At 35.4% G+C, this 12,673-nt stretch overlaps 1 protein-coding gene across 2 annotated transcripts; it reads right to left on the bottom strand.

Annotated features, from left to right (window-relative positions):
• Positions 1–1,069: 1,069 nt before the first annotated feature.
• LOC123208877 (DNA repair protein RAD5A) lies at positions 1,070–11,267 on the bottom strand. 2 transcript variants are annotated; one of them, XM_044626495.1, is made up of 21 exons: positions 10,449–11,267; positions 9,862–9,995; positions 9,544–9,679; positions 9,290–9,343; positions 9,071–9,217; positions 8,834–8,985; positions 8,662–8,746; positions 8,497–8,569; positions 8,297–8,427; positions 7,982–8,128; positions 7,712–7,867; positions 6,636–6,703; positions 5,792–5,914; positions 5,610–5,709; positions 5,407–5,519; positions 3,350–3,628; positions 2,999–3,199; positions 2,501–2,594; positions 2,337–2,408; positions 1,661–1,759; positions 1,070–1,569 (listed from the first exon to the last, which is right to left on the bottom strand). In XM_044626495.1, the coding sequence occupies exons 1-21, from the start codon at positions 10,977–10,979 to the stop codon at positions 1,447–1,449; spliced, it is 3,018 nt and encodes a 1,005-aa protein (XP_044482430.1). In that variant the 5' UTR covers positions 10,980–11,267; the 3' UTR covers positions 1,070–1,446. The 2 variants fall into 2 exon arrangements, with proteins under 2 accessions (XP_044482430.1, XP_044482429.1); XM_044626494.1 differs by having other exon boundaries at positions 8,297–8,569.
• Between the last annotated feature and the right edge of the window lie 1,406 nt (positions 11,268–12,673).

Below are 12,673 nucleotides of genomic sequence, written 5' to 3'. Positions count from 1 at the left end.
TTTATGAGGAAAAATGAGATTAAATTTTCAAGGGTTAGAGTTTCGTTAAATTTAACCGGTCATGGGTGGGTGTTTGGTGTTTCCATAGTTAAAGGGTGGAAACTTGAGATTGTAGCATACCTTGGGTGGGAAATAGTCGTTTGGCCTTAAAATAACTATGGAGAATGTACAAAAATAATCAAGTATCCAGGACTAAATTTTTTAACCAATAGAGTGCAAACTGACGAAAATACCCTCTGCTATTAGCGGAGTGGTTGAGAGAGGTTGCGATGCACAGGAGGAATCGTATTCAATAAATTGAGAGCTTCCATATCAATAATGCCATTTTGGCCTAAAGCTGCAGATTGGAGAAGACGCTGTTAATATTGAAACTTGGCCACTGAACTGCCTGCTGCTGTTTGTAATCTCAAAGCCCCGTGTTAACCGGCCGAAGGTGTGGCAGCAGCAAAGGGGACCTGTTCTTTTTTGCTGAAGTTAGGATCAATGTTGGTTTTTTTTCTCCTGAAACAGCGTCAAATCCGGCGCCAAAGCCACCTCATTCAACCCATTCGGCAATGCCTCAATTGCCGCCTTCTTCAACCTCCAAAGGGTCGACTCGCAGCCTCCTCGCCCTATGCCTCCTGACTATACTCCTTCGCCAACCGCCGCCCATCCTCAACCGTAATCTCATAATTCGCAGTACCTTCAATCAATGTTTTCGGAACCAGACCGAAGTTAATCCGATAAAAGGGCCGGACTGGTCCACTTTGTGGTCAGACCGAAGTTATCCTCTTGTGCCCTGTAGCTTTTCTGTTCTACGTTGCACCCCTAAAAATGCTAGTGAAAATTTTATAAAGCCCTTAACTCAAAATTGATTTCACATTCATTCTGGTTCACTCAATGGTTAAATTAACTTACAATTATTTTGCCATTTGTTTCAAAATTAAAATACAAATTTTAAATAACATGTTACTCCATTGAAACAAGATTTGTTGTGAAAGCAGCAACTTGAAAGTCTTTTGCTTACCTTTTCAGCTTCTCTATTTTTTTGCGGAATAGTTTTGGGGTGACCGATTGAATTGATACAGTATTTAATACAAGCAAAATACCAATACTTTGGATTACAAATTTCAATGGTTGACACCAGAATATGCTATTAATCCTCTATTCATACCAATAATAATGACATAATTACAAGTACTGTGCACCAAAATTTACAGCGTTTCCAACAATGGAATCTCACCCAATCTGCCTATTTCTGCCTACCCTCAGCAGCCCACATGACCGATGGACCAGAAAAACTGCATAGCTTAAAATAATCTCTTAACCAATCTTTTTTTGAGGTGGAATGCTAGTTTCCAGGTTGGCTGATTTCCAAAATTCTTGATAAAAGAGCACAAGAGGATAACAAGAGAGACTACCCCATGACAAGTGATCTCAACAAAATTTCCCCATTTTTGAAGAAGTTCAAGTAAAAAGCATCTTAAGTTCCTCAATGCGGGCACTTCTAACTTCTTGATCGGTCAAGGCACCTGCAATCATCCGCTGCTTACGTGCTTGCACTGCTTCCATTCTTTCTTCAACCGTTCCCTGATATCAATTTAACAACTTCTACTTTTTCAAAAAGTGCAAGCTTCATCATCAGAAAATATAGACTTAGTTGCTAGGGAACAAAATGTACCTTCACAATGAACCGTTTAATCACCACCCTGTTTTTTTGTCCAATACGATGAATGCGCATGACAGCTTGCTCCTCCACGGCTGGATTCCACCACGGATCCTGGCGAAACATGAAAGTTGATTCATCAAACATATTGACCCATTCAACCATTTCCAAAGCATATTGAATAGGCAGAGGGAAAAAAAAAGGAAAAAGATGGAGAGATGTGTCACAGCACGGGATCAATAAACAAGTCTAGCCGTATTATGAATTAAGGTAGGTCAATTGTTTAAAAACTTGAGAGGAAACAGATCCCAAGTTCTAAAAGGGTTTTAGGGTTTTTAGGATTTAGGATTTAGAATTTAGGGTTTAAGGTTTAGAATTTAGACCATTTAACAGATCATGACTACGGAATATTTCATTCTTTGGTGCAAATTTAGAAGTATCCTGATACTTCCCAGCCTAAAGCTCATCATTTTTTTTATTTGTTCTCACATCACATAAGTTGATTAAGCATCACCTCATTTCTCTCGAAACGAATCCCTAAAAAATAGAATCTATCTAACACCCACTTACTGCAGTCAAAGCCCAAAACTAAAATTTCCTGACATCAAATAAAAAAACAAAGTGTCAAGGCTTACAGGTACCAGACACAAGTCAAAAAACTTTAAAATGGTTATATCCGATCTGTCCATACCAAGACAAAAGCATTGGAAGCTGCTGTTAGATTTATTCCAACCCCACCAGCCTTTAGTGACATCAGCAACACCTGAAACAACCACCATACCAAAATGATTGACTAGACCATCTACAAGAAGAGTTATCGGCCCCAACCTACAAAAGAGGGAAATAATTACAGACCAGGATGTTGCTATCTTCTGAGAACTGTTTTAACACTTTTTCACGTTGCCGCTGATTAAGAGTTCCATCCAAACGAAGAAATGTAATTTTGTTCCTGTGCAGAAAATGAGATATAGTCAATATTCATTACCAAATAGAATCACTGAGACTTCTATGATAAAGCATAACCAAGACAAGTCATTCAACCAGAACAGTACAGGAAAACACTAGTACAAAAGCATGCAAAAAGATCTATGATAGTTTATATCCTAAACAATCATCATTTCCAATATCAACTTCATGAAGATTAACAACATAATTAATCGCATATTCAAGTGCATGTGATGAATCATTTGTTTAAGACTATCCAGCAATGAGAAATTAATAAATGGCCAGCCAGATTGCTCTCTAAATAGTGAATGAGCCAAATTGTGTAAAAGAGATTATAATCAATGGCTAGTTTGCTATGCCTGTCCAACTGGATATAGTCTAAAGCTTTTAGGCAGCTAAATGTAGTACCGAGAAAGAGGAATCTGCAAGAGGTCCAAAAAGGCAGTCCACTGGCTAAATATAATGCTCTTGGAGCCTGATTTGCAAAGATTTTCAAGTTCTTGCAAAAGAACAACAATTTTAGATGATTCCACCCAATTCTTCTCAACATCAACCGTGAAACGACTATCAGTCGGGGCTGTAATAAGATCTTGTCTATTGATGACTTTCCTGAAATAAGGTGAAAACATAATATCTGAGAACGCTGACCAGAAAATTTTGATATAAAAAAACTCCAACCAGTACAAACTAAAGGAATATGGCGAAGGAAAGAAAGGCTACATGATAAAAGTTAAAATACTTGAAGCTACCAGATCGTACCTGCAAACAGGACATAATCCAGAAGTAGGAGTTCTCCAACTTGACAGGAGACATTCACGGCATAAACGGTGGGCACACGGAGTCAATACTGCATCTTCAAATGCTTCCAGACATATTGGACATTCTCCATCTCCCCCCTTGCGTAGCTCCTCCACAACCTCCTGTACATATGCCCGTGAAGGCATTTCTTTGGCTTCCCCTTCTAGTTCATTATGGCTCCCTTTCAGGAAACGCTTAGCTAGCTTATTCAGATCTGCATATTCTTGCGTATCACCTCGGCTGGATGCATTAATTCACAAATTATAAACCAAAGATATGCTTACCTTCATAGTAAAAAAGGATGAGATAACAGTGACAAAAACATTTTATCACTTCAAAAAACAACAAAACAGGGAAAAATTAGAAAATGCAAATGCAACTAGTCTCAAGAAGAAAACAGGAAGCATGAAAAAAAATGTTAACGTTTGTGAATTTCATTCTCAGATTTATGTAAAAAATTTAGGCATTCTCTAAGCAGAATTCCTGTGCAATTTTGGCACATTGTAATTACTCAGTTGGCACTCCAATATTATAGAAAGAATGTTAGGATTGGGACACTTGTCCCCAATCCAATGACTCATTTCTTTTATAAATATATGCTTTGAATTTGAAAATAAGAGAAGAAAAATATTAGGGTTTGGGTTTGAGAGCAGCCACTTTTGGCTGATTTAGGGAGGTCTCTGGCGCCTCTAATGGCCGGAAAATGGGAGATCTCCGGCGTCTCGAATGACCGGAAAATGGGAGGTCCCGAATTCCTCGAATTATTCGGTTTATCTTGTAATGTTTTTAGTAATGAAATATTTTAGTTATTATGTATTTTGTGTTTTGATTAAATAAATGTGGGTTCCTAACAAATGGTATCAGAGCGCGTTCGATCCAACGGAGAAGACAGATGATGATCAGAAAAGTGAAGAGTCGCCGGAAAATGTTCATGAGGCTAACTTGAAGAAAAATCATCACAGGGAATCCGGTGTTCGGACAAAAGAATCCCCTGCTCTTGTTCGAGAATCTGCTCCACATGAATGCCCAGAATCTGTTGCTCTCTTTCCTGCTTACAAACCGAAGCTCTTTTTTCGCCTTCACCGGAGCTGTTAAAGCAACTGCAAATTTCCTGTTGATTTCGCAAGACAGACCGATATGGAATTAACAGAGAAGTCAGGCGACAGAAGGAAGAAAAGAGAAAAAAAGAGGAGAACGAAAATAGAAGAAGAAGAAGAAGAAGAAGGAGAAGAAAACGAAACGCCGACGGAAGCGAAAAAGAAAAAAAAAACAGAAGACAGAAGGAAGAAGAACGAAGGAGAAGAAAGAAGAAAAGAAAAAGACAAGGAGAAGGAAAGAAGAAGGAAAGAGAAAGGAGAGAGAGAGAAAAAAAAAAAAAAAAAAAGGCAGAGGCAGTGTGTAGGTTTATTGGGAAGGGAAAAAGAAGAAAAGTGGGCGTTGGAAAGAAGAAAAGAAAAGTGAAGAAGCAGAGGAGAGAGGAAAAAATTTATATATTAAAAAAAAAGGAGACAGCTGCATAAAAAAAAAAAAAAATTTTAAAAAAAAAAAAAAAAAGGAAAAACAGTGGGCGGGAAACTGCCTTGGATAGGAAGAGACAACTGAAAAAAAAAAAACAGAAAAGGAAAATTAAAAAAAAAAAACTCATCTTGAGGACAAGATGATTTTGAAGGGGAGGGAAATGTTAGGATTGGGACACTTGTCCCCAATCCAATGACTCATTTCTTTTATAAATATATGCTTTGAATTTGAAAATAAGAGGAGAAGAAAAATATTAGGGTTTGGGTTTGAGAGCAGCCACTTTTGGCTGAAGAACTATAAGCTTTTCATCAATTTTGTTATTAATTCAGCTTTATACTGGTAAGCAAGGAGATGATAGATCACAACCTCTTGAAAAAATACCCAGAGTATATATTACCAACTATAAGAATCGATACATGAATGCATCTAAACTTTGCCTGTTCAAGAATCCTTTCTGGACTACTTAATCAATTAAACTACAAGTAGGTTAAGTTCTATACCTCATCACAAGAAATGGATGATCACAACATTGGCGAAGACGCAAAAGTAACTCCAATATTGAAGCATAATTATGAAGAACCCGTCCTTGCTCAACAAACTTATCAAACTTTACCTGTAAAATCCCCATAATATATGTATGAAACAACATAGATGTAACTTGATCAGATATTACAATATTAATGCAATCATGAACAGAAAATACCTTGGATCTCTTAAAAAGGGCCTCATAGAAGTCTTTTTCAGCATCTGTGAGCTCACAGTATATAACCTGAATATCAGCAGGAGGGAGAACTAAAATAGGCCTGTAACAATCAAAAAGTTTAGGCACAGTTTACAAAAAGCTAAGATGGGATAATTTATAGAGCATCTAACTGTTGCATGCACCTGCCAAATCTATCAGTGCTAGACTTTGTTCTCCTTAACATGATTGGCTTTAGAATGGATTGGACCAACTTTAGCCCTCTCTCATCACCTTCTTCAAATGGTTTTTGGACAAGTTTGTACCACCTATATTATAAAAATAGCATGAAAATATCTCAGCCAGGTAACAACAACTCAATCGTATAATGTATTAGAAAAATAAAATAAAATCTGCCAAACTTAGAATGCACACATGGCTCAAGCACAATATGCATAGATGTGTTATGTAATCCAGTTCTATGACCTCATCACCTGCTTTTATATGCGTATGTACAAGAGAAAAAAAAATTAGGATTAATAGTTAATCTTGAGTATTCCTTTATTTCTCTAATATTATCCAAAACGCATATCCTTGAGTTTGCATAATAGGAAATCCCCGTCTTTTGGCAGCAAAATTTCACATGCAACCAAAAGATATATAATTCTGTATATGAAATATTTAATTCTTTTCCTTTGCTGCAGTCTGGATGTTCTAGATTCAAATCATCACATGCAGATAAATCAAAGTTCAACAGTCAAACAAGAATAACTCATTTAAAACTTTCCATAAATATGACCATTAATCTTAGTTTAATTTGCCTCTACAAATTTTGTAAAAGAATACATTTTCTTTATCATCTACAAAAAAATTCCTCCACAAACCTAATTGCTTTGGAAGCCAGCTACAATGAAATAAATTGAACATGGCACAAAAATGTATACAATGAGTACCTTTCAGAAACCAGTAAAATGTTGTTGTTTCTGCAAGCCAACAGTGGGAAACCCAGAGATAACGAGAAATATGTTTCAAAAGGGAATTAGAACTTACCATGCCCAAGTTCCCCATGGTTCCAGCCTCAAAAATCGAAGAAGGCTGTATATGTCTGCAAGGTTGTTCTGCAACAGTAACATTAGAAATAAGTAACAATATAAAAGAAAATGCATTAAGTCAAAGAATATGAGATGCAACTCATGTAATCACAATCTAGAACATAGATGCACTCTGTCAATACTGAAATGAATTCTGGAGCAAGGACTCAACTTTTTATAAAAATCTATGCAAAGATTTGACAACAAATTAATCCAAAAGTCCAAAATCCAACTTGACTACAGAGCACATGCATATGATAAAAGATAAACAGAAATAATAACAAAATAATCATAATAATTTTCAGCTATGCAAAGGATTATCCATCTCCAAAAACCCAAGTTTCATGAACCCAGGGCCCATGAAGAAAAAGTACATCCCCAGAATTAGTTCAATCTTTACAATAGCTAGCTCATTCTACAAAAACATTAGCTATGATGCAAGTAATCTCAAAATCATCTATAATGGTACATCAGATAGTGCATAATGCACAAAAAAAATATATATAAAGATGCTTCAAGCAAGAGACAGAAAGAAATACAACATTATACAAAATTACAGATTGTTATGCAGTTACTCAGAGATCCAATCCAAAAAATGGAAGGCACAGACTTATCAGGTAAACATCTATTTAAGTGTCTAATCGGCCAACGCTAAATCCATATTACATAATACAACTAATCAGATTATAGATGAACCAAAGGAATGTTTGACTAATTTATACTACCTAACCTTAAATAGAAGATAAAGGTTAACAGAGTGTTCACTTAGCAGTTTCATGAAGTCTGTGTGTCAGAACCCAGGACATGAAAAAGACTTCAGCAATAGGAGCATAAACCATCATTGAATAATCAAACAATCCTCTTCCTTAATTTAAGATATATTGAGTAAACAAAAGACTGACACTACACAAACTCACCATTAGTTTGCTAACTATCTTACTTAAAATAAGAGAAAAAGAAACGTCCATAAAGAAGTAATAAAAAAACAATTATCAACAACACCAGATGGTTAGATTTGGAAACCAAAATTGACACCTGGATCGGAGTGCCCGTGAGACACCAGCGACAATCAGCAACAAGAGCAGCAGCAGCGATGGAAATTTGGCTTTTACTTGATTTAATGATATGTGCCTCATCGAGAACAACCCTAAACCACTGAACAGAGTGAAGCCCTCCATTGTTTTCAATATTCTACATTGTAAACAAGAAATGCAAATTAAGAATTGGATTTATCTTGTTTTAAAAAGTATGATTAAATCCTCTGAGAAAGAACCCCCTATACAAAAACAGAGTTTTTCAACCTACCTCCAAAGAATATTCTGATGTAAGTATTCCATAGGTAGTAATAACAACGTCACTCTCGACTAAAATATTGGCATCCTTCTGTCTACCTGGTCCATAATGAACATACAAAGACAGAGACCCTGGTTCTGCATGAGTTTCGATCTCTGCCTGGAAATACAGAGAATACTCAGATTCCAACCACATAAAGAGCAAATCTATCCAGCAGTAGAAAGGTTAACACCTTTTTATAATCATACATGTATTAACTACCAAGCACGAAGGTGATATAAATATGCAACACTAGGAAGTGCATAACCTAAATGGAAAAACAGATACCTTCCACTGGCCTAAAAGGGTCATAGGACATATAATCAGAGTGCCACCTCGTGGAAGTGTATTATTTTTCTTCACCAGCTTATCCAAGACTGAAATTTTTGGTTCCTTCTTTGGGAGATTCATCGATTTATCTGAAATATCAACACCTTCAATAGGCTCACCAGCATGCTGACTTGAAGACGGACTACCTGATGATGTACCTCTTTCTGCTTGAGTGAGGATGAGAGCTAAGGTCATAATGGTCTTGCCAAGGCCCATAGCATCTGCCAGAATCTTCAAACGAATAATCAAGTCAATCCAATGTAGCTTATTGCAACAATAAATAGGTATTTCACTTTCAATTGTGTCGCTGTTTAAAAGCATACCCCTCCTCTGGACATTTGAAGTGTGCTTGGAAATTCTGTGGTAGCATCGCCAGAAAATGAATTCAAATAGACCACCGGCTCCCTCCTATCAACACAAAAACTCAATACAAATCCAATCTTATAATAGGTATTAGAAATTATCAAATAAAAAAAAAAAAAACATAATACATACTCATCTGCTAGACGATATGCCTCCCAACATGGGTGAAGGGTTCTTGCTGCCTCATCCATTGATTGCCCCTTCTCCCGATGTGCCATCCAATAAAGGGCTTGCTTCTGGTAGGGGCGAAGTTCACACAGAAGAGTACTAGGGGGATCCAACTCCTACATAAGAAAATGTTCCAAGTGATTGTGCCTGTCATAAACATTTGCAAGTCAAGTAATATAGCATTCTTGGACATGATAATACCTCTAACTCAGAGCTGTTTCCAACACCAACAATGTTGTCAAGATCAGCGTCTGAAATTGACTCCTCACTTTCAATTTCATTTTCATTTCGAGACTGATTCTTAAACTTGTTGACTTGTAATAATGAGGGAGGAATACCAGAAAGAACCTGTTAAGGCAAAATTAAGCTTTAAAAGCATAAAAGAAACATGATTTTATGAGGACGAGATGTTTTATTTACCTTTGATTCCAAAGGTCTCTTCCTTGTATACAAATCACTGGGAGTAAATTCTGCCTAAAAAGAAAGAATGATGAACAAACAGTTCATTAGAAGTTCCAAACAAGTGAAACACAGTTATAAGCTTCAAGTTGCCAAACAAAGGCCAGTGGCATTAGGACTAATAAATTATATATGACATATAAGGATACTGCAAAATCAAAGCAAACAAAAAAAATCAGTCAAAAGGATCAGATATCAGAACTGTGAATCTTCACCTTCATAAAAGGAGTCATGCCAAGCAACCGGAACAAATTTGGAATAGGATGAATAACGGAATCCTCACTATAATTGCTTCCAGTGTCGAGTGAGGCTTGGATGTGCTTACGAAACATGGAATTATTGATATAGACTCTGAAGGAAGTCAAAGCTTATTCAAAATATATACTAAGAAAATCATATACCAAGAAACAGCACAAAACATATCAAATATACCAAATGGCTTGCTAATTTTATCAATAATGTGACAAGAAAACAACTAACCAAAACAAAATGACTGGTTTTATAAAAATGGTAATTCCTCACAAGAGGCTTACCTTAATGACAAAACAATAGTATCCATTATGCTCAAGACATCAGGAGCATGCTTACAACAACCCTCAATCATAACCTTCTTATCCCTCACCAGCGGTAACAAACATCGAGCCCACTCGTTCGGTATTCGACCAATCTGCCACAAGCCACACCATCATGATTTCACAAATTATACAGTTCATAACCAAAAAACCATAAAATCAAATCAAAACTCAGAAAAAAACACTAAAACCAGAAACTTTACTATATTAACATCAAAGGAGTGGCATATCTGAATCCATGTTGCTCACAATCACCTCAGTTCATAAGCACATACACCAAACATTTTGTTAAAACACTGTTAGGGAAAATCTCAATAACCCATCATTTAACTGAATCTGTAATCATTTCACATCAAAAGAAGTTAAAAGCTACCCAATTCATGACACAGGACTTGGTTTGACACAACCAGTTAAAACAAACCATTCTTTAAATGATAAAATAGACATATACAAATACAAAGTCTAATAACATTTAGGTTACTCTAATCCAAAATTTTAAGTTGATATGTAGGAGCTTACACTTTACTCAAAACAATTCACTAAATTACCTCTCCGCCACTCTTTGTTGAAAACCTCACAATCTCCGAACAAGCTACCATTGATTGCCTTGCTCTCCCAAAACTCTTATTCGGCAAAGATGAATTCCTCAATGGAAACGAAAACTCCACTTCATCGCCACACTTCAACTTCCTCCCCTTACACGTCGACATCCCTGATACGTAACTCCACCCCACAAACAACCACTCACTTCCTTTCCTAGTAGACTCTTTTCGCTCTTCGTCCATACTCAAATCAATAACACCATCTCCTGCTCCATTCACCCCACAAACAAATCTAGCATTCCCGTTTTCACTCAATGGCCTGCTCTCCTGCTCTTTGCCGACGATCACTTTTGGGTTGGCAGGTGTAACTTTGATTTCAGGGGTTTTAAAATTGGGAGTGTCGAAAATGATGTTAATGGCACCAGTGGGATTAAGATTAGCCATGTGTAGGGCTCTGATTATGTCCATGTCAGAGTATTCTGATCCGACGATCGCTCGGACGGTTGATAAGAGTTCATCGGAAACCTTGGTTGCCATTTGATAAATAAAATCCCAACCCTAACCCTAAGCCTAACTTGACAAAAACAGTGAGATAATCAATGCTTTTTGTTATCAGGAGGATTCTGAAACTCAGTAGTGTTAGAGAAGATCCCCGAGAACTGGTGGTTGCTACCGTAGGCAACGGTGCAATTCACGCGCGGTGGTTCTGAATAGGAATGGTGGGGCAGTTTGGAAATTAAAATAGAAGAGGATGATGCTGTCATTTCAGTAAGTAGTGGCGCGTTTCTTCCCGCCAGATTCTTTTACTCGCCCTTTTAGCTTTAATTTTTAGGCTAAGGTACAAAACAATAAGCTTCAAATTTTTTTGGTGGGTAAATGACTATTTCCCACAAGGTTTTGTGTGGACTAACGTCTCACGTATTTATTATTATTATTATTATTATGAATAAAATTATTATTTAATAAAATATTTAAAAATTTATCAAATCTTTTTTAGATTTAAAATTCTAATAAATACTTTATATCTAAAATTTAAAAAATAAATATTTTTCCTTAGACTTTTTTCAATCACCATTGTTAGTGTCCGATAGCGACAATGACCACTTTTTCTCTTTTTCTTGTTCTATTTTTTACCATCATTGATTCAAGAAAGTGGCAAACAAAGATGTGTTTTCATTTGGAGACAAATTATTTATCTTTATCGACTAATAATGGTTGCAAATTATACACGACTGAGAGAAAAACTAAAAGAGAGGGAGAATGTCACCATTTATGACCACCGACAGTGTAATAGAAAAACTCTAGGGGAAATAAAATTTTTCAAACTTCAGATGAGAGAAATTTGTTAGTTTTTAAATTTAAATGGTGAAAATAAATAAATTTTTAATTTTTTTAATATTTTTGTTAAATAACAATTTTACCTTTAATAATAATAAAAAAATTTAACATATGAGTAATATTTAAATTTTTAATAGTTAATAAATTAAAATTTTGATTTACACCAAACTCTGGGTGAAAACTGATAATTCTACCCTTTTTGTTTTAAAAGTGGTAACATTATTTGCCCCACTTTTTATGCAAATATATTTTAAATTTTAACTTTATTCTACTATTAAAATGTTTTAAAAAGTATAAGTTAAGTTATGTAGCAATAAAATATAATTTCTAAGATTTCTTTATGTTGCTATGTATATAAAGTTAGGCCATGCACATTGTCACGTTTGACCCAATGGAACAAGTTCATTATTTAAATATTATACCCAAGAAGTTATAAGCTTGGTGAATATCCACACTGCATCCTTCCAAGGCCCTTATTCTCATTCTCGCCTACCATACTTAGAGCATATTGTTGAAGTTTAATTTCAAATGACAAATGTACCCGTTAAATAAATATATATAGTTTATTAGATAATGTATAATAGGCCAAAGCACTTATTTCGACCCAAAGTTTGATGCATTTCTAAATCAATATTAGTTAAGTATAGAAAATTTAAATATTTATTTATAATTTTAGAGATAAAATAGTTATTTAATATTAAAAATAATAAAATATTATTCAATTTTCTTTTTAAATTTAAAAAACTAATAATTTTATCTCATAATTAAATTTTAAAATATTATATTTTCCTTTACGATTTTTTTTTTCTCTTTCATTGTTCTAACTTTATCATTAGCTGTTGTTTTTCTCTCTCTCCCCTCTTTTTTCCCTTTTTCTGACAATTTCTCTTCAT

Source organism: Mangifera indica, chromosome 2 (genome assembly GCF_011075055.1).
Source record: "Mangifera indica cultivar Alphonso chromosome 2, CATAS_Mindica_2.1, whole genome shotgun sequence".
NCBI classification, from domain to species: domain Eukaryota; kingdom Viridiplantae; phylum Streptophyta; class Magnoliopsida; order Sapindales; family Anacardiaceae; genus Mangifera; species Mangifera indica.
The sequence above is the reverse complement of the archived record's forward strand: the minus strand, read 5'-3'. Positions and strand labels throughout refer to the sequence as shown.